General features: G+C 35.4%; 1 protein-coding gene across 1 annotated transcript in view; it reads right to left on the reverse strand.

Moving 5' to 3' along the window:
* Window positions 1–93: 93 nt before the first annotated feature.
* The window catches only part of LOC132911030 (LIM and SH3 domain protein Lasp), a 144,328-nt gene continuing 116,806 nt past the window's right edge, over window positions 94–27,615 (reverse strand). The window contains exons 3-7 of the mRNA XM_060967358.1: window positions 27,119–27,213; window positions 8,428–8,699; window positions 7,085–7,291; window positions 3,105–3,247; window positions 94–2,490 (exon numbers count right to left, since the gene is read on the reverse strand). Of these exons, the coding sequence (XP_060823341.1) occupies window positions 2,311–2,490; window positions 3,105–3,247; window positions 7,085–7,291; window positions 8,428–8,699; window positions 27,119–27,213 (897 nt within the window). The 3' untranslated portion in view covers window positions 94–2,310. The remainder of the gene's footprint in view (window positions 2,491–3,104; window positions 3,248–7,084; window positions 7,292–8,427; window positions 8,700–27,118; window positions 27,214–27,615) is intronic.

Consider the following 27,615-nt stretch of genomic DNA (forward strand, 5'->3'; position numbering starts at 1 on the left):
TCTTTCTCATTCTCCGCTACTGTGATAAAATAAACAAATCTATGCGCGAGATCTGGAGAAAGATAGGATAGAACAATAAATCATAGACGATGATTTACATAACATGTTCATTGTTTATGATCTCGTATCATAATATAATATTATCTGTTTTAAACAACGCTAACATATATTTCTGTATGCTTTCTCAATTATAAATTGTAGATTCTTCGACTTATTGGTGTTTTAATAATTACAAAAGGGGCAAATAATTATAATATATTTATAATAATAATAATAATAATAATAATATTAATAATAATAATGCTAACATGTTTCCAAAAATATGAATATATCTCCTCGCGGTTTATCACGAAGTTGCACGCCGGAAACGCGACGTAGGCGCGCGCGTGCACGCAACAACATTACTATTTATTTCTTTTACGTAATAATATAGCTTATAATCTTCTATTCTCCTACTCAGGTAAATGCAATGTAATAGATACGGCTTGTGTCCCAGGAACCAGATTTCCTTTCATATTTTTCCAGCAGAGGGAAGAAAAAAATGTCGAAAGACAATGATCAGGGATTAAGGGACGAAAATTAGAAGAGAAACGGCAATATGGGACGCGGTTAGTCTCCGAAATGGTGGCACGATGTTCTCGTTATATTTGAAATTTCCTCGCTATATTTATCTGTACATTAATCGAACGTTAAGAAGGTATAAAGCTATCTAGAAAAATCGAGACCATCGCGGAGAACAATCCTCTATTGCCGATAAACCCGCTTTTTACCACGAGAAATGTATTCGCAGAAAGCGATCTAATCCTTTTAGTACTGTTTCGTATGTTATTATATTTGTGTTAATCAGTTAAGCAGAATAAAATGATAGAAAGCTCAAGAAATGTATTTCGTTCAACTGCACGTGCAATAGGCCGGATACACCGGCTTAATAAAATTAAAAATTCTTTCGCAACGATTTCTTAAATTCTTACAATTTGAAATTTCCTTCCATACAAATACAAATATAAATTTAGTACAACTTATAACTAACGGTACATACTAACTACGGATAATACTTTGTTACATCGTGTACAATTTGAAAAACGCACGTTTCCTGAATCATTCGCTTAATAAAACGTTTGGAATTTTAAAACGCTGTAACACAGAATTAGGTAGTAGAAATCGATATAAATCTTCTAATTATCGCTTGATATTTTCGCTATTTAATCAGTCGAGTATCGCCGATACAGTGACTAAAAGGATCATCGAAAGCCGAAAAGTAAGCATTTCTTTCGCGTGATACAACTTAACAGCTATTCTAGGTAAATGTCGGTTAATGTCGTTAATTGGACAAAGTGAAACGGTAATAAAGGTTTCTAGCGATCGTTGCTTTCTTTCGAAACGCATCGGATCGAGCAAGGCAAGTGTAACGAAACTTTCCTATCAACAATTACACTACAAAATTTCTTCTTCGTTTATAATCCTAACTAGATTCACTTTTCTTTCCTACAAAGTTCCCTCTTATGTGCTCCGATGATATGTATCTCAATACGGAACCTTAACATACATACTTTTTCTTTTTCTTTCATCGTTTCCTTTAAGTCGCTGCGCAAAAGCTCGCAGGAAAAGATTGACCTAATTGGAGGTCTACGTATATAAGGCACATCGTTCTTTCTGTTTGCATCACAATAAACAATGCGTGTGGTATGGTGGTGAAGTCTAAATCTTCTGATAAAATATTTCAATACCGTTTACATATTTTCAAATAAATATCCATCGTAATTTGCATATCGTTCTCGCCAACGATTTACAACAAAGTGAGAACTAAGCTTAAAGGTGGACAAAGGTCGGAAGAATATTGTCGAATATTAAGGTAATCGTTCTGATCTTGTGTACAAATGTAAAATGTTCACGTGTTGTGAAACAGAAATGCCTTATCATAGAAATACGAGCAAAAAGAATAGGAAAGAATATTTTAGAAATAAAGTATTTAAAATTTCTGTAAATAGAATATAAAACTTATACAAAAATGTGAAGAATTGAAATCTTCCAGGCTTTGTCACCGCTCAATTATTAAATCATTATTCGTTTCATCATCATTACCGTGGAATCCTCGAAGCAACGGAATGGTTTCGAAAAATATTGTATAAAATTGTTGACCGACAGGATAAATCTGCGTCACCATGAAAAAGGTCGTATAAAAACTGGGTCGATACTCTCGTAGAAAAATGTTTAAGCACATGACAGCTATCGGTGCTCTTCGTAATAGAATCGAGCAGAATTTGGTCCCAAAGTGGAATTACCCTCTACTTTAAATGCGAAAGATGCTTTTTAAATTTGCACTGGTTCGACGTAATTCGCAGGCAACATGCCGTGTCGTCCGGTGCGCTGTACCAGGCCGGTCATCCAACCCTCGTCAATGGCTGTACAGTTAACGATCAGATCGCCGTCGCAGAAGCTCACCTCGTCCAAATCTTGCGCTTGGTAGTCGTACATCGCTCTATATACTCTCTGATGGAAAAGAAAATTATTTTAAAAATATATCTCAACTGGTGAAATTAGGAAAAAGCGAAATATGATCAGAGAAATAAATAAATAAATGGAAAATATTAACCAGTTCCTAATTGTTGAACACATAATACAATCAATAGATTGCATGATTGACTAGATGCATATTGGAAGAATTAAAGTATGAAACTTGAAGAAAAAATATACAATCCAAAAAAAAGGAAACAAATTTGAGAGAAAAAATAGAGGATGTTCACAGAAACACAATATTGGGCATAGTTATAAATATTTTAGAAGCCAAAGAGCTAGAAAGTATATTGGGCAAACACAAACAATTTATTTCTTAAAATAAAGCAAAATAAATAAAATAAATAAAACAATTTATTTCTAAAATTCACATCTTTCCAGCAAGGAATGTGTAAAATAGAGAAATGTATAACCATTAAAAAGTTAAAAAAATAGCATTGATTAACAATATCTTCAGAAAATCTTTAAATTGCTTTCACACCACCCAATATCAAAGTTTACATCTAATAGGAAGATACTTGAACTTTCTTCTTCCACCCCTATGGGCCATACTATTGGAAATAGTAATTTAAAAAATTAAAATAACTCACCCCAACATTGGTAGCTGGTGGTGGAGAAGGCATATGCTGTGGGACGTGATTGTTATTCGTTGCTGGTGTCAACGATCCGTAGTACTCGTTTACAGGGTCTATATCAGCCACCGAGCCAATCTTTCTAGCTGGTGGATTCGTCACTGAAAGAATTCGTTAAATTTACCAAGTAAAATGGAAGAAAATCAAATTTATCGGAAAAGGATTCCTCTCAAACACCAAATATCGATTTCAGACGCAACTTGCTCAAAAACACCACGTGTTAGCGTTTCGTGTTTAATGAAAGTTTAGATCACGTAAAACATATAAAATAGATACAGTATGGTGCACAAGAATTGGAAAGCAGTTACGAGTGAATCGACGCAGTCGACGAATTGGCAACAACAACGAAACGGAAAATAAATATACCACATAGAAAACAGAAATAGTTTGTGACCAGCCACCGTTAACTACAAAACATCTTTCTCGATTATTATATTAAATCGTTTTATAAGTTTCGTCGTATTTTTTTTTTTATTAGAAATGTAACATGAAATTATAGGAAAACATCATGAATTGGATTGTAAATTCTCTCTCTTTCTCATATAAAAATTAAATTCTATTAGTTTATGAAATTTCTGTGATTCAGAATTTGGTCAAAATTTCTTGTAAAAAGTTCCTTCTGGGAAGCTACACAAATATTCTTGGCATGTTCCTACATGTAATGCCAATTAATATTTTATTTCCTACTGTTATCTTTTTTTATATGAAACTTTTCTAGAGCCAATTTTTTATTAATCTCTTTACAAAATTGTACGAATCTTATAAAGCATACAGTGACATAAGCGCTTAATCGTTTGATCCTTCAATTGTCATTATTTTCACCACTGTATCGGTCTTCTTGGAATTTCCATTTACCAAAGCTTAAATACTAATCTGAAAAACAGACTATTAAGACGTTCGTCGCCCAATGTGATTCGGCTAAGTTTCCTGCGGGGCCCAAATTCGACCGCCGGTACGCAGAACGTAAATAGAGCGACAAGCAGGAATTCATCGTTTATCGCCTTCGATTCATTGCAAAGAAAAGATTATTTATTTCTGAAATGGAGAAAGCGATAAGCTTTCCAGCTAGAGTATTCCGAGGAATCTCATGGCATCTTTCATTTAGTCGAGAAGCATACTTGTGAGACGTACATCGGTGATTTCTTCCTCCTCAAAATGTTCGGTAAACAGCGTGAAAATATATTTGAAAGTGAGGAGAGTAGCGATGGCGGGGTCTATAACTATTGTTCGAAGTGCCCAAAATCACCCCAAACGTGTTTGGAATGTTTTAACGAATACCATACGATATAGGATAATGTAATGTATTATCCAGAATATAAATTAATGAAAAGTATGGTATAATGTGTTTTTAATATTCTTATGTTGTATATCCTATATATAGTATCGTATATTTAATTAACTCGAACAAGAAGAGCGTCACCATCCTTTGGTGACGGGGCCCCCACGGAAGTGTACTCGTCGCCTAGATATGTGCGACGTGGCGACGAACGTGTTAAGAAGCAGCAGAATTCTGACAGACAAGCAACAATGCCTCTTTAAAAATCGAAAAAACAACAGAGCTTATAAAACGATCTAATATTTTGTACGAAAATCTGATAAACAAACAGAGGTTGCACGTTGAAGAACGTCCAGGTCGTCCTATGGAGGAACGACATAAATTCACCATGACGTTGCCTTCTGGAAATAATGGCCAACGATACAATAGGAGTGACCGAATTGTATCTACCTATCGTTCAAGCTAATCCAATTAGAAGTTGATCTATTGAAACTAACTATTACCGGTTGCTAACTATAACCAATGACCAACCCATATGGTTGATTGTATACGAAACAAGGCAACGAGGATATGTTCCAATTGTATTGAAGTATCGGTTCACTGTCAGAATAGCAAAGGGAAATAGAGCAGATAGTGTACAGGATGTTCCATTTATCACTATCATTTATTTTTATCTCCTGTCTATCTCTTCCCGCTCTTTGTTTATTTTTAGGCTAATTGTAACTTACGAGTTTCTCACCAACATAGTTTGGATGAAATCATTTAACTGTTCAAGATTACCGTCCCCACTGCTACAAGTTATGTCACGAGCAGGGATCCCTTAAGTGAAGAGAGGTTTATTCCTACTCCCACTGCTACTCTTGATACAGTCATAAAGATAATCTCGTATATTGGCCAAAAAGTCACATACACAAATAAGATTATATTGCTATCGACAGTGATAGTGGCAGTGGGAGTATGATTAAGGTATTAAGGGAATTGCCTGGTAACCCCGGTCACGAGCCATCTCCTCTATAAGTTTTGCATTTTTCTATTGTAAATATTATAATACATATTGTAATATATCATAATATATTGTAAACCATCATTTCTATAGTTTGAATTATAATAGTATAACATGATACTATGGTTTTGTATTCGTCGCTATCTCAAATCTTTTATAACATATTTTTACTGTACTTATGTATTCTGTATTCATATGTATATTATACCATTATCATTGCATTGAAAGGAAACATTTTATTTCTGAAAATTATCAGTCTGCACAATTTTTGATGATGTGATGAGAAGCTATAATCAATTAGAATTTGTCTTGTCATAAGCAAGCAAAATTCCATTTATAGAAAGTTGATCTCTTAACATATTGTTGACCGGCAATTTTACTGACAATTTATCTCACGTCACCGGCTATTATTTCGTAACTGCATGTGCAAGTAAAACGATATAAATAAACTTTAATAAATTTCATTTATTATTCAACTTTGAATATTTCTTTTTCCTATGATAAACAGTGTAGCAATCACCTACGTGTAATGGAAAGCAGCAGCTTTTGCAAATATATCTAATTTCGCTGCGTTTTCCTTTTGAAGAGCATACTCTACACGCTCTAGTCGGATTTGTTTTTCTGCCAGTGACTATTTTTTCTAAGACGTGGTTTCTCAGTTGTCCGGAAAGCCCGAAGGGTGCATCATTATAAGGAGCTGTTTTAGAAATTCGAGAAGCGTCAGGTGCAACGCTGCATTCTTTGGAATCCACAGTTATCCATTCTCTAGCTACTTCCAGTAGAAACATTTCGTATCTTGTTTTATTTTCTGGCAGATAGATACGGTACGTTTTATATGCATCGAACAAGGTGCAGCTTATCAGAAAAATGCTAATTTTTTCGACCACTTTGAAGCTTTTCGTAAAATACTGCTGTTTGCCAAAAACTTATCCGCACGATCTACCCTTTCATGTGCTTATTGCATTGTAATATGCACGTAGGTTTGATGATATTTCGCTGGCCTAATATCAGACTCGCTATCTTCTGATACAGTATCATTTTCCAAGTCACTGCAACTTGATTCACAGTCACTCGGACAATCAGATAAAACACCCGCGTGTAATTCATTGAAAGATTCTTCGTTGCTACGTTCCGTCATCGTTGACACTTTTTTACAACAAAGGACGCAACTTGACGGGTCTTACAAGCGAGAGACACAGCTTGAGGTGTGCTGCCCAACAATTGCACTGTATCATCTCCAACAGCACACTGAGAAGTCGACGTTTGGCCATGAAAACACGAGTTAACTCGTGACCGGTCAACAATGCGTTAACTTACAAATTTTTCATTGGATTGCCATTAGAAAGTGCTAAAATATCGCATTAATATAATAAAGAATAGCTGTGGATAAAAATTTATCTATTTACATTGATATCCTGAACCTACTGAGATTGACGACTAAAATAAAACAATCTGTCAAACGATTATGTACTATATTATATATTTACATGAAATGAAAATGAACCACTCTGTACGTAGCTTCCTAACTACATAGATTATTATAAAAGTAACTAAATAAGCAAAGAGTAAGAAAAGAATACGTAAAACTTGGTTTTAGAGCTAATCTTTTCTTAGAGAAGTTAGGAAGAAACCTACTCCGTAAAATGGACAAGAACTCACCTGGTCCCTTGTCGCTCGTATAAATCACAGTGGTTGCCCCAGCTTGCCTGGCGGAATAGGGGCTCGGTCTCACCTCGCTAAGAGGATCGTAATCGGCGATCCTACCTGGTGTCCTTTGCACCTGCGAGCTCGCAGTTCTAGCGGCCGGTGGATTCGCGTTCACGCCCGATGTAGGCGCGATCGAACCGTCCGTGTACTCTACGTACTCTAAAGTCAACAATACACAAGCTGCCGATATGCTTTTCCGACAACCATTCAAACGCCAACTTAAGAATTCTCTCCAAGCTACGTATTCTCAAATATTCTAACTCAATTGGCAAGTTTCAGAAGCAGCTCTAGACTTTTGAGAGTTTTAAATGGATTTGATGTACGCGTTCGTCGAATACCTAGCCCTCATATCTATCGATCGAACGTATACAGGGCAATAGGGAAAGATAGCGTTGACTAAGAGACAATTAACATAAAAGCGAATATTAGTTGGTGACGGTGCATAAGTTCATAGATTAGTAGGACTCTTCGCTTCTTTTAAGTGTTAATACATCGAGGATAGTTTGATCAGGGGTACGTTAACTCATTAAGGAAAATGGTTGTGTTAATGCAATATTTATGTTGCATTTTCTTTCTGTTAGTCAATTTGTATTAATAAATCCTGTTTTTTTTCATGTTAACATTATAAAAGAAACTTTCAGGAATTTATTTCATACTTTCCTGAATAGTTATTTCTTTTTCCTTATAGATACTGTTGTATAAAGTTTGCAAAATGTTATGTAATTATAACGCTATGATAAACTATTTTCTCTTTGAATTATGAAAGCTCTTTTATGTATGTTATTTACGCAATACACTTATATAAAGTATATGATACTCTGTAATATATATATAGTTAATAAAACAATATATAAGAAGATACTTTATATCGTTATTTATGCATGGAAATTAATGTGTTTATAACAGCATGGTACACTACTTTTCCTTAAGTCATAAAACCTGCTTTATGTGCCTGATTCCTATATATGTATTGCATTTACACATCTTTTATTCATTACTCCATTGTTCAGTCCTTAACGAGTTAAAATCTACTTAAACTTGTAGAAGTAATTTAAACTTATCTATAATTAAATCTTAAACCTTCAGATTCCATGCGTATCACAATTATCAAAACAAGTAACGAAAAAATGCTTATGGAAATGCTTATGAAAAAATATTACGAACATTAATATCTGTTAGCTATAGAAAGCTTCAAGAGCTTCGATTCACCGGTTACCGAATCGCGGATACAAATACTTAAAAGATCAAAGCAATGTGTGAATAAAGAGTAAACCAGAGGACAAGTCTCAACTCACCGATCTGTTCGCCATTTTCTCCGGTCATCGTCCTCTTCTGCTCCATGATGGCCTTCTTCTGAAGCTCACCGTGATAAGCCACGTTCGAGATGATCTTGCTGTTCTGCTTGATTCTCAAGGTTTCCGGATCATCTGCCACCTGGGTGAACTTGCCTTTTGCCTTCTCGAATTCGGCGTGATACTTCACGTTACTCTGAATCTTCGTGTTCTCCGCGATACGCTTCAGTTCCAACGTTTCCGCCATCGTCGTGGCCTTCGCCTTTGGTATGTGTCTGAAATACATACAAGTAAGAGACCGAGCTATATGGAAAACTCGATCGCCAGGAGTAGACCAGTGGCGTGTGTCGATCTAGCAACACTTAATTAAGCATCGATAATCGCAGCGAGTTCATGGTGAAATGTTTCTCATACTTGTTCCACGCTGGTTGACGAACTCGCTCGAATTTTGCAAGTTTGCTCGAGTCATTGAATTGTGCTTTGAATTAATATTGACTTCTAGGGGGCTACGTTGATTTGAAAGAAAGGAACCAGTCAAGTCTGATATTGAAAATGAGAAATATAGTGGCGGAAATTCTTTCAAATGATATTGCAGATACATGTAATAAGCATCCCATAAGAGTTGACGAACGTGCAAGGAAGGGGGTGATTTCGTGTGAAAAAAGGACGAGGTCGAAAATGTAGAATAACATTTTTTAACACGCAGGGTAGTTTGGAAGAATTAAAAAATGTTACACAGTTGGCACATGTTTAAAACGAAGAGGATTAAAACAAGGACAAGTGAATCATCTTGGCTGATGCGCGTTCCTCATGGAGAAATTATGGAAATCACAGTGAATAAGAGTTTCGAGTGCACGACAAGCGGTCGATGACGCCGTTGGTTATCGCTTACATCCTTTGTGAAGCACAGTTGATAATCGTACCGCAGGGAGAAGAGTATGAAACATACTCTGAACAGACAGTGACGGTGAAACACTTGGAAGAGTAGAGAAGGAGATGGACAATGTTCTTTCAATTTACTAAGTAAATTTTTTTTAAGCTTGCCATGTGAAAAGATAGAGATACAATTTGGTAGCATTCAATTTCTGTAAAATTAAATTACCATCAAACTTTTCCCAAATCTTCTTACCAACTTTTGGAATAAACTAATATTTTTACATTTTAATTTCATCGTATTTTTACTAAAAAGTTGAAGCTATCGAGGATAAGGAAATAATTATCTTCTGAATTTTTTGACATTTTATTAGATTATTAATCTTACGCATACATTCGGTGGTACACGTAACGCGCCAATTAACGTTGATGAAAATCAAAGCTATTTCAGCAGGGTGCATCGCAATGAGAGCATCGTAATTCAACGGAACGAAAATGATGCGAACCAGAAACGTACTATACTAAGTATAATTAATCGGATGCAAAGTTTCCCGCGTTTCGCAACGAAAACTTTCGACATCGGCTTGCGATCGTGAGTTTTTGCTCGTTTCTAAGCCTGCGACGAGGAAATAAAAGGCTTCTTATCATAGCGTTCAGAACGCACGTTACAACAGACGCTCGCGTGGATCGAGCGGAATAGAATTACGAGGTCGTTGCCGGCGTATTAATTAGGGGAGGAAACGGTGAGACGATGGGATGGACGCGTAATCGGATGCGCATACGTTTGAAACAAAGAAGAAAGTGGTGAAGAAAAATGGAAAAGAGAATGGGGAAGGGAAGAAAGACTGAACTTTAATAATTGAGGATGCAGTCAATTCACAAATCTAGTTGTAAATCAATTCCAATACAAAAGATTCGCTTAAGAAAATTCGATTGTCGGTTAGAAATTGTTTTATTTAAAAAAAATGAGGTGAAGAAGAAGACGGGAAAAGGAATTGTAATTTCAGTGGAATATCGTAAACAGGTAATAAGCTTTTAATTACAGTTCTTATAAAATCATTGAATTCTCTTAGCCGATACATAAATTATGCTTGAAATTACCGCCCTCTCTCTTTTCAAGGTATAATACCTCTATTTAACGCTATTTTCCTTCTCTGTTATATCTCTTTCGTTCCATGCAAACTTACAATATAGTTGATCCTGCAATCCTACCACCTCTAACAATAGTCGTTGCTAATTAGTAAAATTTCTCTTTCTCTCTCTCGATCTTGCTCTTTGAACGATGTCAGGATCCGACGAGAAAAATTGCTCCAAACGCATGGCGAGGAATTTGAGGCTTTATCAGAGAGCCACGACGCGATAAGAAGAGCCAGGAATCGCGTAATCTTTCACAGTTTGTTGAATAATCGCGCCGCTCTGGCTGGTAATTAGAGGAAAGTGAAAAGGAAAGTAGAGAAGAGAGCGCAAAGAAGGAGAAGAAAAACGTAGCGGCGGTTGCAGTCGCAATCAACGTCGTCGGCCAGCCCAGGATCAACCGGAGCAGGCTAATAAGCCAATATCGAGAGTCATCCACCGGATAGAAACGTTTTGCAGAACAGGTCGTCCGATCGAATCGATACGGAGCGGTTGTCGATCGAGGCCGAGATCGAAATACACGCGCCTTTCAATCATGTGCGTATATGTAAATACTTCGCAGAAATTAAAATAATTAATCTTGCTTTTTATAAACTTCGCCGTTTTATTATCTTTTTAGAAAATTCCAGTCTTAAATTTATTTATGCCACGTTATAATAATTTTCTTTCATTGATATAGGCACAAAAGCTGCTTATCGTTTTCATTCGCCTTTTGATGACAAAATAATATTCACGTTTTTCAATACTACGTTTAATGCAGAAGATAATGTTTCGTATCCTAAAAGCGAAAGAAATGGAAAGCGTAGAATGTGTCGAGCTTAACTCGAAGTGAAACTTGCGAAATGTTAAAAGATTCAACCGCTGATAATACGATTCACATACAGAAGGGAGAAATAAATAGAAAAATACTAGACTACTAAATAAATATTATTTGATCCTGCAGCGAAAGATCTGTAGATCTCTCGATCCATTGGTTATTTCTTTCACACACTGACAATCAGTTTACAAATGAGGTGAAGAAGACGGGAAAAGGAATTGTAATTTCAGTGGAGTATCGTAAACAGGTAATAAGCTTTTAATTACCGTTCTTATAAAATCATTGAATTCTCTTAGCCGATACATAAATTATGCTTAGGTGTATGAAACAATTCGTAAAAAATGAAAATCCGACTACTCGTTTTTTATTTCTTTGCCTGGATGAATCACAAATTTGACGTAAAATATATATAAAGGTACATCATTGTCGCTAAGTTATATCTGAGAGGACACCGGTACATAGGTGTGCAATGCGATTCGATAAATCACGCGTCCGCTATCGCGTTTTGTAAACAGCTTGTAATCAAGAGAAGCTCTTGTCAACGACCACAGAGAACGTAACTCTATAGCGAACAGATACTAACGAACAATATTTACAAATGAGCTTGTACTTATAAATTATTCACTGAAAAAGAGAAACAGACATTTTTAGAGGTAATAATAAAAGAAGATAATAATTCTCCATTCTGTCACAAACAGATAATAACGAACAGTATTTTCAAACACAGTAGAACTCTTACATTATTAAAAAAAAAAAATTTCAAAGGTGATAACAAACATCATAATGTACAAAGCTATGGTAATCAGATAGTAGCGAGTAATAACTCTGTACTCTTGCATTATTCCTTAAAAAAAGAAGAGAAGTATAAAAAGCAGAAATCTCAGAGATAATAAGAAGAGGAGACGATAATTCATTATTTTTTCTGCTATTTCTGTGTGTAGAGAGAAACGAGACATGATTGTGCATGATGACAAATTGATGATATATTGTTTTTTTTTTATTTTTTTTTTTTGTTGAATTTTCCTTTGGTATGCATACACATCGTGTAGAGAACCCGCATAAGAATGCCATGAAAGTTCAAGTGTATCTGTGACACAAGCGTTAACGAGTGACTAGCTCCGATTAGTCATTGCGTTAGAACGCGCGAATAAATTATATTCAATATCGTTTCATGAATCACGCGCGGCTAGTCGGTTCACCGATGACTTCCATCAGCTTGATTTTTCCAACAACCCGTTTTCAATTCATTCATCCGGCAGATACATATATTAATAAACTCGTTCACCTGGTCGATTTCAACTTTTCTGCTACATTCAACGGTTACAAATTCAAATTCCACGTCCTGTTTCCTGCGTTGTGAAAGTCTATGAAAAGATCTGGCTGAAATAGTTAAATGTAAGAAACAAGCGTAAAAAGCAACTCTTGCGAAAATTAGTTCTTATAGTGTGACCGATAATGTATGTGTCCTAATTGATATAAATAGTGATGATAAATAATAGTGCGTTCTAATTGATACAAAGATATGTGGAAAAACATTAGAAAGTTTTAGTAAAAGAAAAAATAAAAGGAAGAAGAACTGGAGCAGGGAATACACACAAATTTCTATTTTCTTCAATTACTCAGTCTATTCTAGCTAATTACTTTAACAAATCTTACAACATGTGCGCTGTTACTCACTTACAAAATCCATTTCTGATATTACATTTCTCTTTCTTATGAAAAATATTATTCCCTTTTCAAAGTAATACTCTTTGTTTCAATATACTGTTTACTACTTTAAGCAATAAATGGGTCATCAAAGTTAATCTATATTTATTACATCAAACGAGTATTCTGTTTTAGAATGCCACTAAAATATTTCTTTCTAATCCTTTTCGGTAATGTAAAGCTTTCTTATATAATTTGTTGCACACATATTTATTCACGTTTGAAGAATATTCCACTTTTTTCAATAAATATTTCAATAAATACAATTTCTTCACATGAAACTAATCAAATGTATGTGAGTTGTATATAGCACACATCGATAAGAAAATATCTTATAGATTCTTTGGATAAAATGTCAAACAATGTCTCAAAAAGTGGCATTCTAATCCAGGATAACCCTTTAATACAATAAACACGGATTAGCTTTTACGCTCCATTTAATGTTCAAAGTGGCGCCTCGTTAGTTGGACACAAAAGTGCGAAAAGGTGAGCCGCGTATCACACCGAGCAGCTCACACCAGCGTAATCAAGATTTGTGTCACGAGTCCGTTTTCCATGTACGGCATCTATAGCGTTGTCTACCCCAGGTAATTGTGCCAGCCAGGTTACGTAACACGTCGTTGTGCCACGCATGAATATAATAGATACGCGTACCGGGCCTTTTGTCGGTCCGCTTCACAGAACTCTGCACTGTGTGTGTTCTACATTGTACACCGTTAATGGCTAGGATATTTCCTGTCGTCTCGAGGATCCACGTTACGTATTCGCATCTGCATAAAACTCCCCATTGCCTGTGCTACCGCAAGATGCAACCGATTGGCGCGCGCTTGCGACACTCCTGACATTTAGTGATCTAATGAAACAGGAGATGTATTTGGTACGTTGTTTTCTCACTTAGAGAATTCCTATTTTTATAGGTGCTTATGATCTTCCTCTAACGTCATAAGTCTTTTATTATCTTCGTCTTCTTTTCTTCTTTATTTTTGTTTAATTTCTTCAATATATATTCCATATATTCTACAACTATATTATATTATATTTCTATAACTATGATATTCGGTATAAGCTATGAATTTGAAATTATATGCATTTTGTAGTAAAGTTGTTGATATGTTAAAAAAGTATATTTTCCTTATCTTGCACAATATCAGAAATTAAAAAAACCACTACAATAGAGTTTGTCTATTATTTGTAACAATCTTGGAACAAAGATACGGTAATTGTCCTAACACTTTTATACGGGGCTGTATGTGCATGTACAGTGATGAACATATGAATAGACAAGGTCTTTATGCTAATTTCTAAAGTGTTTTTAGAATCTCTAATTACTTTGTCGAAAGTGTTTGTCGTAGCTCTTTATGGCGATCATGTCTTGCTCTTTGCATTCATAGGAATTTATGAAGCTTCTTCACAACTAGTGAGAAAGATTTTATATGAATTCAACTTGATTTAATTTATAATATTTTCTTGTTGCAAGATAAATAAAATTCTAATCCTTGATATGTTTACTATTACTGACGCACATGTTACCTCAATTCAGTTATATAAATATCCTTACGTAAACGCAACTGCTGCATTTTCATTTGTATGAATTTCAATAAAATAAATTATAATAAGTTTCCTGATGTTTTTCTACTATTCTAAACTTCCAATTGATGATTTTTTGAGTTATCGCCACTGACAACTATAATTGTCACTATGGGTGAGTGGAAAATGGATAAAATGGACTGACAGAGCAGAAGGAAGCTCATCTAATAGAGATTCCAGGTTTTCAACAAAGCGATGGAGCAGAAACAGCGCTAAACTAAATGGAAGTAAAGATAGAGGCAAAATGGTTTACTGAGACCTTGTGGAAATCTTGAACAAGGATACAAATTTTTCGGGCTATCAGGTTCAGTGAAAAGAGAGATTGAGGGCAGGTAAGGACGAATGGAATATTTTCAGCTGTTTATAATAGCGGAATTAATAAATATGTAAGAACAGCGAGAAAGGTAGAATCCGAGGAAGAGAGGAAAAGAAGACAGCCAGAGGCGATTGCTATATGTCAGACTTTAGCCTAAGAACATAGGTACGGAACTAAGTCAAAGGTAGGCATGCGAGAGTGCATAGATTAATATAGGATTAAATTAAGAAAAAGATATATAAGTATATGTAAGCTTTTACTATTAGATATAAAATGAGATATGTGCGATTCGAATGAAAGCACGAGTGTGTGTGCCTATTTGGATATGGTCAATGCTCTATATAAAGTACGGGAATGAGCGAAAGTTAGAAATATGTGAGCCAAGTGCTTTTTCCGAGCTGTGAAGCCGAAAAATAAATATGAATGAAAATAACGATAACTGTCTTTCACTATTCAATAATTGAAAATTCACTGAGAATTTATAATCAATAATTACATATCCTCCACTACTTTTCTTCCTAATAAAACCTTCAAAAAATATCCTTTCTAAAAATCGAATCCTGTCAACCATAGAAAATTAATAGATTCTCGACCAGTGTTTATCCCACGAATAACGCCTAAGAAAGTCAAGGAATAATTAATGTGAAATACATGCAGTAAGAGCGATCGAATGCAAAGAATCGTGTAACTGCAGGCGATCGTGGCTCGGACAGGTATACCGGTCCCGCAGTAGAGAACCACAAGGTCTCCTTTTTCCAATGACGTCTCGTTGGGGAGAAATTTTCCGAGACTGGTCTTATTGGATTCCGTAACCGCTGGCAGGAATCGCGAGAATGGCTTCGGAAGTAGCCTGTCTAGCAGTGTCGGCACAGAGACCGAACGAAGCCTTACTTCGACCGCATTACTCGAATTCCAACGAAGGCCGAAACGAGATTCCCACTTTTTCTTCTTCGGGCTTGTGTCCCTCTCGAGCCCGTAAAGATATCGACGAGAGACAGCGTGCCACTGTGAACGAATTGAAATGTCGCGTATCAAAGAACTCGATCGATCGAACGACGATTGAGTTTCGAGCTGAGATGCTTTGGTTAACCTATTAACTCGGAGCAGACGAGTTAATTCGTTCTTTGGATCACCGACCTTCTCGACCTTGTGATTTTTTCATGTAAAAAATTTTTATATTCTAATCATGGTTTCGTTTCTGTGTATTTGTGTATGTAAAATAAATTGTATCTATACTTGCAAGAATTAAAATTGATAATTGAAACTGGTTTAGGTTTATTAATTAATAGATAGCGAATGTATATGCATTTATATACGGGAAATTTAAATATGTAAGGATGTAAAGAATACTGATGAATACAGATGAAAAATTATAAGTAGAAGAGATTTCTATTTAAATTTCAAATTTCTCCAGGTATGTTCATAAAAATATAAATTTACCTAAGCATCTGCCTATTTATAATCTTCTCTTTGAAAGCAAAGATAAGAAATTAGACCAAAGAAGAACACGTAAAATTATAGGTATAGGTATAGGTATAGGTATAGGTTTTGGTATAGATATAGGTATAGGTTTTGGTATAGATATAGGTATAGGTTTTGGTATAGATATAGGTATAGGTTTTGGTATAGATATAGGTTTTAGTATATGTATAGGTATAGGTATAGGTATAGGTGTAGGTATAGGTATAGGTATAGGTATAGGTATAGATATAGGTATAGGTGTAGGTGTAGGTATAGGTGTAGGTGTAGGTATAGGTATAGGTGTAGGTATAGGTATAGATGTAGGTATAGGTATATGTTTTGGTTAGGTATAGGTGTAGGTATAGGTATAGGTTTTGGTTAGGTATAGGTGTAGGTATAGGTATAGGTATAGGTATAGGTATAGGTTTTGGTATAGGTTTTGGTATAGGTTTTGGTATAGGTATAGGTATAGGTTTTGGTTTAGGTATAGGTATAGGTATAGATATAGGTATAGGTTTTGGTATAGGTATAGGCATAGGCATAGGCATAGGCATAGGTATAGGTATAGGTATAGGTATTGGTATAGGTATAGGTATAGGTATAGGTATAGGTAGCATTAGATTAAGTAGATCGACATAGTAGAGACTGTAATCGAAATCCTTTTCAAGGCTGTGAGGTGGAAATGCAAAGATGTATACATATATAATATTATATGTAACATTACATAAGAAATTACATATATATATATAATCTCTTTTCGTAACAAAACCCCTGATTTCGAAATATATTCAATGGCTAAAATAAACCTCTATCTATACAACAATCCAAAATCTGTCGAAACTCAACAAAATTCTCAAAAATAAGAATTTGCATAAATATTCTGAATCTACTAATTAATTTTACAATTTACTGATTTCGTAATTTTAGTAGTTTCTGGTTAAGAAATGGTCTAATTAAGAAAAATTAAAAGTTAGAAAAAAAGCGGTTTGTCTAGACATCCGCAGTCTATTAATTACTCATTTCCGAATAGTGAAAGTTGCTATTTAAGAAGCCATCCAATTAGCAGGTTAAAAATAAAAAACATAATTATTCCCATAAGCGTTATTTACGTCATACAAAATGCGATCTGTTGCAAGTAACGCGACAAGATAGCTTCTCTGATACAGGGTTGTAAAATTACACTTAAGCCGAGTTGTCTCAACTATGGTGGGGTTTAAAGGTGCATTGTGGGACAAGGTCGGTTCACCGTAGCCACGCAGTCGGGTCACGCTACGCTGGCCACCCCTTTTACTCTTAGCTGTTAAATTACTCCGAGTTGAGGCCACGCGATTTAACGACGCCAATACTTCCGGCATTTTTTCTTCGACGATACAATTTTCTCACGTGCGGAGTATGCAGCTTAAAAGCTTCGTATGGAACCACTTTTTACAATTCTATTCTTATTGCAAATATAGTGCATACATTTGAGAATTTCATACAGCCGTTAATTGAATACGAACTCAACTGATACGAATTTTCTTTAAACGTACGAAATTTTTTCCTATCTCCGTAGGAAGGTGAGCCAAACAACATAATATAGCTAATTACTGTAAAGATTTCAAGATAACGTCACCGGTCTTCTTTTCTCTTTAAAAAGCGAAAGATTGGAACCTTGAAACACCTTTGCGTTGCAGAATCCTTATCCCCATGACATTCTTCACGTTCCACTATCTTTTGTAGTCTTGATAGAGCAATGTTAAATACACTCTATCTATTTGAAAACTTGAGAGAATTGTTAATCGAATTACTATCGTAACCTTATTTTTTTTTTTATTTTTATCGTTATACGAAGATTTCAAAATAACGTCACTGAAATATAATTTGCTTTTTTCTCACGTGAGCTTTTCAGAATGAAAAAAGGCTGACCTTGAAACACCCTTATACTTGAAAAGCGGTATTCGTATCTGTACACGATGCTATCAGAAATAATACGACTCTTATCGCATTTTTTATTTCATAACTGATACTTTATCATACGTAAAACATGCGCAAATTCAAATTCTGCAGTAAAACTCGAAATAAGAAGGCGGTTAAATATAACGATCATCCTGTACAAGTTAATATGCGGATCATTTAAATATCTTGATCGTATACATAACATTTAAAAGCGATTTTAATAAAACGAATGAATAATGGAACGATTTAGAGAGACGTACGACCGTGTAACGAGCGTAATTTACGTACATAAATATATTATACATACGCAATGCATAACGACTACTGTTTTAGATTATGCATATACATATATGTGTGTTCTCGAGTTTCTTCCTCAGTTCGTATTTTATTCCCGGCTCTTGTGTCTCGTTTTACGCTACCGTGACATTTTTATTCAACGTGCTATTCTAAACTAAAGTCGTTGCTTCCATCAAAACGGAGGAAAAGAATGTAGAAAATTAAAATGAAATTTCCTTACAATATTGATTTAAATAAAGATGTGTTTCACTGCTCAATGTTTAGTCTCAAATATGTGATATTCACATAGAATTATTGCTTTAGCTTCATAGTTAATTACATTACAACTTTACTCACTGTTACGCATGTTACGTTCCCATGACTTATGGTATAATGAATTCCGAATAATAATAAACGTACAACACTATTTTATGGAAAATAACGATGTACGCATTTACATTAATTCTCAATCAGCTACATATATTTCATACTCAAAGTTTTCATACATTCAAAAGCTGTAAAAGTCTATTAACGCGAATACCAGTTGACTATAACTTTATAGCACGTTTCAAAAGGTGATTTAATTTTGGATAATTCTCAGTTGATCTATTCAAATGACTAGAAAGTGAAATCTCTTTCTTACTCTTCAGCAGTTTCTTTAATTGTTTTTCAAGTGATCACGCGAGATTGGCAATCGGAGAAACTGGAGAACGATACTAATGACTGGCAATTAGAGAAAGGACCGACGATTATGAGAGTGTGCCAAGCTGTTCTGAGGTGAACCGCAGCCACGCTGCATGCCTCTTCTAAATAGAGAAGAACGAGGCAAAGGGAAGTGATTCATTCGTGGTGAACCGATGACGATCCGGAGGATGACATCATTTCCCAACGACGAGTTGAAATTCGGAGGAGACGCGGTCATTCGACCGCCTGGGCAATCGTGGATAACACTACCGGAAGGAAACGATGACTAATTTCTCAATAAATTATGGAAATTCCGACACTCCGCGAATTTTTTCAATCATTAGAAATATTATAGAAAATGATCTGGAGCAGAAAGGGAAAATCTAAACGTTGTGCAATCGAGCTAGTATTACCAGCAGGAGTTTACAAGTTATCAGTGTCAATAAATTCTCTTGCATAACGATGAAAATAACAAGTTTGATAATATGGCAGAACTTTAATTATCCGAGCTAATTATAATACACGCTACTTGGATAATCAAACTATACAGATAATCGAGTGAGTTTGTTTTCGTGTGAGAAGATAATTTATGTCGAACTGCTTTTATAAATACTAAGATTAAGATATTAAGAAACAGGGGCAGCATTTGTTGATTATAAATATAACAATTCCTCACGATCTTTATTCTCGTTTTTCTCCAAGAAAGAATTCCACGCGTGTATAACTGAACCTACGTTATTCAAGATTCAGATGTTATATTTAATAACACAATGTCCACCAGTACGCACAATCCTACCATTAAACGATATAAATCCACGTAAATCTAATTCTAAACATTCTTCCCGTTATCTCGGAATACAATGATTTCCAGAAGAACAGTCGCAATGATCGCACATCTGAACATATGGCAAACGTAAAATGTATTAATTACCGGCAATTAAAATCTCAATTTGCCGGCAATTAAGGTTGCATAGCTTCATATCCAAGGTGCTTTCATCCGCGGGAAACAACGATCGTTTTCATTTCTAACGTTTCCGCACGCGTCCTTATCGAGCATCGCCATCATCGTTGCTGAAACGTTTAATTAAAACAGCGAGGAACGCAGGTATCGCGCAACGAGCATAATGACTAAGCGCGTCTACGTGCCTATGCCATCCTGTCAATTACTACGATAACGAAAGGAAAGGGATGAAGAAAGAATTAAAAAGAAAATAGCAGTTGGCGAAGAGAGACGCGCAGGGAAGACGCAGAGGAAAGACGCCGATGGAGAACGGAAGACGAGGAAAGGAGCTTCGCGTCGGTGGAACAAAAGCGGCCACGAAGAAACACGTGTTACCTTTTGCCATAGGCATTCGCCGGGTGTAGTTAATTCTGCGTGCGTCGCGCGACGACAGAACCCGGAACAAGTGTTCGCGCGCATTTGTAAGCAACAGTACATCAACCAGGGGAAACGCTTCGCTTAATTCAAATTATTTTCGCGACGTGGGAAACATCTGCTGGAGACATGGACATCGGATTGGACCAGCTTTGGCGAACAAATGAAATTAGTAGGAAGGATGATATGCAATGGAAAAGTGGAAAATCGTGATAACAGCTATATGTAATTTTCTAGTATCTAATCTTGGATTCTGTTAAGGGATTAAATACAAGTTTCATATGATATGTATCCACGTTTTGCAATTCGTGGAAGCTGTTAATCGAGGAAGACGAGTTAATTCCTTCTACTCGGAATCGTAATCTCTTAGAGATAATTCCTTTACTTGGCTCGGTTTTCAGTATAATTTGGGTAAATTTTATAACGTGTATATGTGGAAAAGTTTTATTAATCGAGTCTCTTGTATCCCTTAGCATAAGTGATTAGAATTGTGTATTTAACGATAACTCTGAGAAATTTCATTTCTGAGAATTTTCGTCTATGCGAATCATGTCAATTATCACTTTCAATAATCAGCCTTAAATTAAAAATTACGAAAAGATATTGTGTTCTTTTTGATATTCTTTTTGAATGAACGAATGCTCGGACGAAGGAGGTCATCTAACTAGCAGACAACGTACGTTGCTCATATATACGGGCTCATAAAAATTAAATGAACGGTGGACAGACGCGAGAAAGGGGGAAGATAAAGAGCAAGGGAAATGAAGGTGAGGGGTGAGCAGGACCGAGCGGGAGGATGCCAGACGAATGAATGAATCTCACGACTCACACGTGTTCTGCTTTGCTTATTCAGACCATCGCACCGTCTGATTCGACACGCATTGCTCGACACATGCACTCTGTCATTCCCGTAGCGAGGAACGCGATGCCGCCTCATAAACCGTTCGATTCGCGTAATTTTTCTTCTCCACCTTATAGTCAGGTTCGGTGTAATTGGTAGAAGCCGTATGTTATTCTCTACATAATGGAAGCTGAGTTTTCGACACAGAATCAAAGCACTTTTATAAGATGCGTACGTATGCGGCTACATCAATCGGTGTCCACATAGTGTTTTAATTTACGACTTTGCTATATCGGTTCCACTAATTATATGCACGCAGGATATTCCAATTTCTACAGGGTGATTCCACAAACGAGGACAACGTGCAGTTGTTCTTTAAACGATGGAGATGAAGATGAAGATTCCGACGAAAAGCAGATGTCGGATGGTTTAACGAGATCTATCTTCTTATAACGTGACTTCTGCAAGTTGCAGTTCTTCTTTACCGAGCAAATGTACTTCCTCCTTTGAGGGAGGAAAAAATGAAACAACGAACCGTGAAATATTATACAGCCGATTACAAAAGTTCTTTAAATTGTGAACGCTGTGACGAAGATATTTTTGGCATCGAGTTTCCTATTAATTGAACTTAAAAAAATAACAAACGATTCTATGACGAAATGTGTTCTTTATTTCTTTTGATAATCCCATTATAGAAAATTTCATGAGTATATAATAATTTGAGTATTTGATAATTCAGGTGATCAATTCTGAAGTCTGAAAATCGAGTCCCTATCCCACGTGAACTCTAGGGAGTTTACACCTCCCCTCCTCGTGTTGACGATTGCATCGTTAATTGTCTTCCCTATAAGGAACCAGCTTACTCGAGTGGAAGAAATTCCCTTCAGATCTCCGATTGCCGTTATCCATTTCATATATGGAGTTTGGCATCCTTCTCAGAATTTTGAAAGGTCCTTTCCGAATTTCTTCCAGCTTATTTCTATTTGATTTGTTTCCATTGTGGGTGAAGACCATATCGCCAATTTTAAATTCGTGTTATCTTCTTTTTTTTTTCCAAACGGACGGACAGAGAGCAACATCAGAGACAGACAAGAGCACAGAATAACCATTTAAAATTTTGAAGATTGACGGAGAAAGATCGGTAGCTCAGGACGTTGAAAATCGATTTGTAAGATCGTAAATCTTGGGGATAATTCAGGTGATCGATTCTGAAGCCTGAAAATCGAGTCCCTGTCCCACGTGAACTCTAGGGAGTTCACACCTCCCCTCCTCGTGTTGACAATTGCATCGTTAATTGTCTTCCCTATAAGGAACCAGCTTACTCGAGTGGAAGAAATTCCCTCCAGATCTCCGATTGCCGTTATCCACTTCATATATGGAGTTTGGCATCCTTCTCAGAAATTTGAAAGGTCCTTTCCGAATTTCTTCCAGCTTATTTCTATTTAATTTGTTTCCATTGTGGGTGAAGACCATATCGCCAATTTTAAATTCGTGTTCTCTTCTTTTCTTTTTTTTTTTTTTCCCAAACGGACGGACAGAGAGCAACATCAGAGACAGACAAGAGCACAGAATAACCATTTAAAATTTTGAAGATTGACGGAGAAAGATCGGTAGCTCAGGACGTTGAAAATCGATTTGTAAGATCGTAAATCTTGGGGATAATTCAGGTGATCGATTCTGAAGCCTGAAAATCGAGTTCCTATCCCACGTGAACTCTAGGGAGTTTACATGTATGTGTACAATATATATAGAGCACGAAGCATAAAAATTGCAAATTTCATTCACACGGAATATAAAGACAAAATTGAACTTCTATCATATATTAGAAATCCATGATCTATAAATAATGATCGAGAAAATCGTAACGTTTGCGTGTTCTTCGATTTCTTAAAGCCTCGTAAGGTATCGTCAATATAAGCGCAATCAAGCGAGGACGTTGCAGAAATTTCGTTTCCCCGTGGCAACGGAACGACCTAGTATTCGTGCAAATTGCAGGCCGTTACGTGGCGAAAAGACACAAAACGCCGGAGAAACGCAGATTCGATACGCGTTTCGAAGGATTTCATCATCGCAGATGCTCACTCGGAATACTCCGCGAGTCACTGCTTTACGGTAAAACGCCGTGCATACCGATCGTCTCCTGGATCGACCTGGATCATGAACCACGTTGTTCGATTTTGAAGAATCGAGCGCTATTGACTTGATAAGTGTGAAATATTTGAAAAATACAAAATTCAATAGAGAATTCAATGATACTGATTGATACTGATTATTTAGATATTATTGATTGGTAATATCGCTGTTTAATAATATAAATCAATTGAAAGAGCATAAAAGATCATATTGTGGGGAAGTTATCACGAAAAAGCATTAAATCTTGCACGCTTTCTCCTCGGCCTTCCCCTCGTATATTCCAACTGATCTACGTCAGTGACACGAAATTGAGTGGTACTTGAAATCAATTTCAACGTGTCAACCGACGATAAACAAGCAGTAACTGCACTTATTTTTTTTTTTTATTTTTTATTTTAGTAACAGCGACGATCAACATTTGCAAACATATAGAAAGGAATTTTATACAAATATGGTGCGCTCATCCACCGCGAATTTTATTTCAATTGATTATATATGAATGATAACGATGATTATAATCTAACGCGAAAATAAGAGTATTTAATTATGAATGAATTTCAATTTGAATATTTCCAACGGCAAATTCTCTAACTTATTTTACGGCCCGGTGCAGACGAATGCTTTGCGGCAGTATAACCGCCTTCTATTAGGTTGTCCGAAAAGTGTCTTTCTTTTACAGACACGTCTTTTACAACGACGCATCTTTATGTAAACATGAAACCTAATCTGCCGAACGTTGTGACCTTTATTTTGATAGAACAAAATGGATCATACGTAATTCGATAAAATAATATAAAATGGAAAATATTGCGCATCCATTATTTCCTTATAAAACGAAAGAAACTTTTCGGACGACCTAATACAACAGTGCAGCTTCCTACAAACGTGAAGCCAAGTCTGTGAAATGTCGCGGTGCTTATCTCAACAGAATAAAATGTATCGTACGTAATTCGACAAAATAATATAAAATGGAAAATATTGCGCAGCCATTATTTTTTTATAAAACGAAAGAAACTTTTCGGACGACCTAATACAACAGTGCAGCTTCCTACAAACGTGAAGCCAAGTCTGTGAAATATCGCGGTGTTTATCTAAACAGAATAAAATGGATCGTACGTAATTCGACAAAATAATATAAAATGGAAAATATTGCGCAGCCATTATTTTTTTATAAAACGAAAGAAACTTTTCGGACGACCTAATACAACAGTGCAGCTTCCTACAAACGTGAAGCCAAGTCTGTGAAACATCGCAGTGTTTATCTCAATAGAACAAAATGGATCATATCTAATTCAATAAAATAGTATACAATAGAAATTGTTGTTCATCTATTATCATCTTATAAAACGAAAGAAACTTTTCCAACAACCTAATACAACAGTGCACCTTCTTACAAACGTGAAGCCAAATCTGTGAAATGTCGCGGTGTTTATCTCAACAGAACAAAATGGATCATATCTAATTCAATAAAATAATATAAAACAAAAACCTTGTGCGTCTATTATTTCCTCATAAAACAAAAGAAACTTTTCCAACAACCTAATACAACAGTGCAGCTTTCTACAAACGTGAAGCCAAGTCTGTGAAATGTCGCGGTGTTTATCTCAGTAGAACAAAATGGATCATATCTAATTCAATAAAATAGTATACAATAGAAATTGTTGTTCATCTATTATCATCTTATAAAACGAAAGAAATTTTTCCAACAACCTAATACAACAGTGCAGCTTCCTACAAACGTGAAGTCAAGTCTTTCAAATGTCGCGGTGTTTATCTCAACAGAACAAAATGTATCGTATGTAATTCGACAAAATAATGCAAAACAAAAACATCGTGCGTCTATTATGTCCTCATAAAACGAATGAAACCTAATAGAATATCATGATACGAAGCGGTGGCAAATTAAGGTAAAACGTTCGTGTGAACTGGAAAAAAAATTGGACACCACTCTTGCCTGCAACGAACCTAAATTCCTTCCAAATTTCTAATTCCTTATCAGAAGCTAAGGAACGACGTTTCCCAGAACGCAGGAGAACAGATGGCATGCTTCCCCCGTACCGATGCCTGGTTCACTCAATACACTTTCGGATCCTTTCACTCAGATCCCCATTGGAGACCATGAGTCGCAACGACGCGACACAGCGCAGTGGACGTGGCAAGGACACGGCAGCTGAAAGGAGCCACGATAAAAGGAGGATCCGTTGAGAAAACACGATAACTATACGTTATCCTGACCACAGAATCGCGCGCTTTCGCCACCTCGACTGCATCTAACCATAAAAACTGGCCATTTCTTACGAATCCATGTTTCTTTCTCACCAATCATTTTTCTTTCTCGTCTAAACACGAGCTTCGCAGTTTATTACACGCTAAAGAAGCTGAGTACACGCGTGACCGATGATTTAATTGGAAATGAGGGAGCTGTTAGTCATTAAGAATTAATAGCTTGGTTTCGTCACGGCGTGGATTATGAAGTTTATAACGTTTGAGAAATAAGAAATTTGACAGTTTGAATACTTGAAAATTTATTTACGAGATTATATATGTAATGGAGTAATTCATTCACAGAACTATTAGGTTGTCCCAAAAGTTCCTTTCGTTTTACAAGGTAAAACAACATAGATGCACAACATTTTTTGTTGTATATTATTTTATTGAATTATGTTTGATCCATTTTATTCTACTACTGCAAAATAAAAATAAATCCATAAAATAATATAAAATAAAAAATGTTGTGCATCTATTATTTCACTTATGAAACGAAAGAAACTTTTTAGGGCAATCTAATAGTTCTGAGAATGAATTACTCTATTACATATATAATCTCGTAAACAGATTTTCAAGTATTCAAACTTATTTTATGGATTTATGTATGATCCATTTTGTAGTAATAGAATAAAATGGATCAAACATAATTCAATAAAATAATATAAAACAGAAAATGTTGTGCATCTACTACTTGCTTATAAAACGAAAGGAACTTTTCGGACAACCTAATATTTGAAATTAGGGAAAAGTTGAACGAATATCTGGTAAACTTTATTCCTCTGAAATTTTACCATTACAATTCTTATACTTTAATACTTTCATAAATCATGATGAAATTAGAGCCATTAGAGTTTGAATCGTGGAAAGTCTGTCTAAGATACCAAAGACAAGTGATTTACATAAATATTTTAAATTAAGGAGAAGTTGAACAAAAAGAATTCACAGAGAATTAATGACTTTGATTTCGTCACAAAAGTTTATGAAACATGAAATTTGAACGATGATAATAGTAAGAGTTCGAATGCTTGAAAATCTATTAAATGAGAAACTAATGGAGAAGCGATTTATGAAAATATTTGGAATTAGTAAAAGTTAAAGGAAAGATCAAAAAGAATTTATTATCCAAGAAGGAGGATGTTTATTTTTATATTTCCTATCTAAACGATAAACTTTTGTCTTTAATTACATAGATAAGAGTGATTAAGTGAACTAGTCATTATTCTGTTTACAAAATATAAGATCATGCATCATGTCGCAATATAAAGTGAAGAATTCTGTGCTACTTACGCCTCGCAGTATGGTTGTTTGTTGAAACCCTTGTACGTCCGCATGTTCAGAATCATGCCACAACCCTGACACTTGAAGCACTGTTTGTGCCATATCTGCAAGAAATATAGCTTTGAGTAAGTTTTCCCCTCAAACTTTGTATATAAATACGTATTAATGAAACATTAATTAGCATATATGTAAAATATTATAGACATTTAAAAAATAAAAGAGGAAATATATAAAAAAAGAAGACAGAAATATTGGGTTGTCCGAAAAGTTTCTTTCGTTTCATAAGGTGATAATATATGAACAATAATTTGTTTTATATTATTTTATTGAATTAGGATTGATCCATTTCGTTATATTTCTATTATTATGTTCGTGCATAATTCAATAAACTAATATAAAACAAAAAACATTGTGCGTCTATTATTTCCTTAAAAAACGAAAGAAAAATTGGGACAACCTAATACCAAGGATATATCCATGGAAAAGACAGAGAAAAATGATATTAA

Source organism: Bombus pascuorum, chromosome 9, assembly GCF_905332965.1.
Source record: "Bombus pascuorum chromosome 9, iyBomPasc1.1, whole genome shotgun sequence".
In the NCBI taxonomy this organism is placed as follows: Eukaryota; Metazoa; Arthropoda; class Insecta; order Hymenoptera; family Apidae; genus Bombus; species Bombus pascuorum.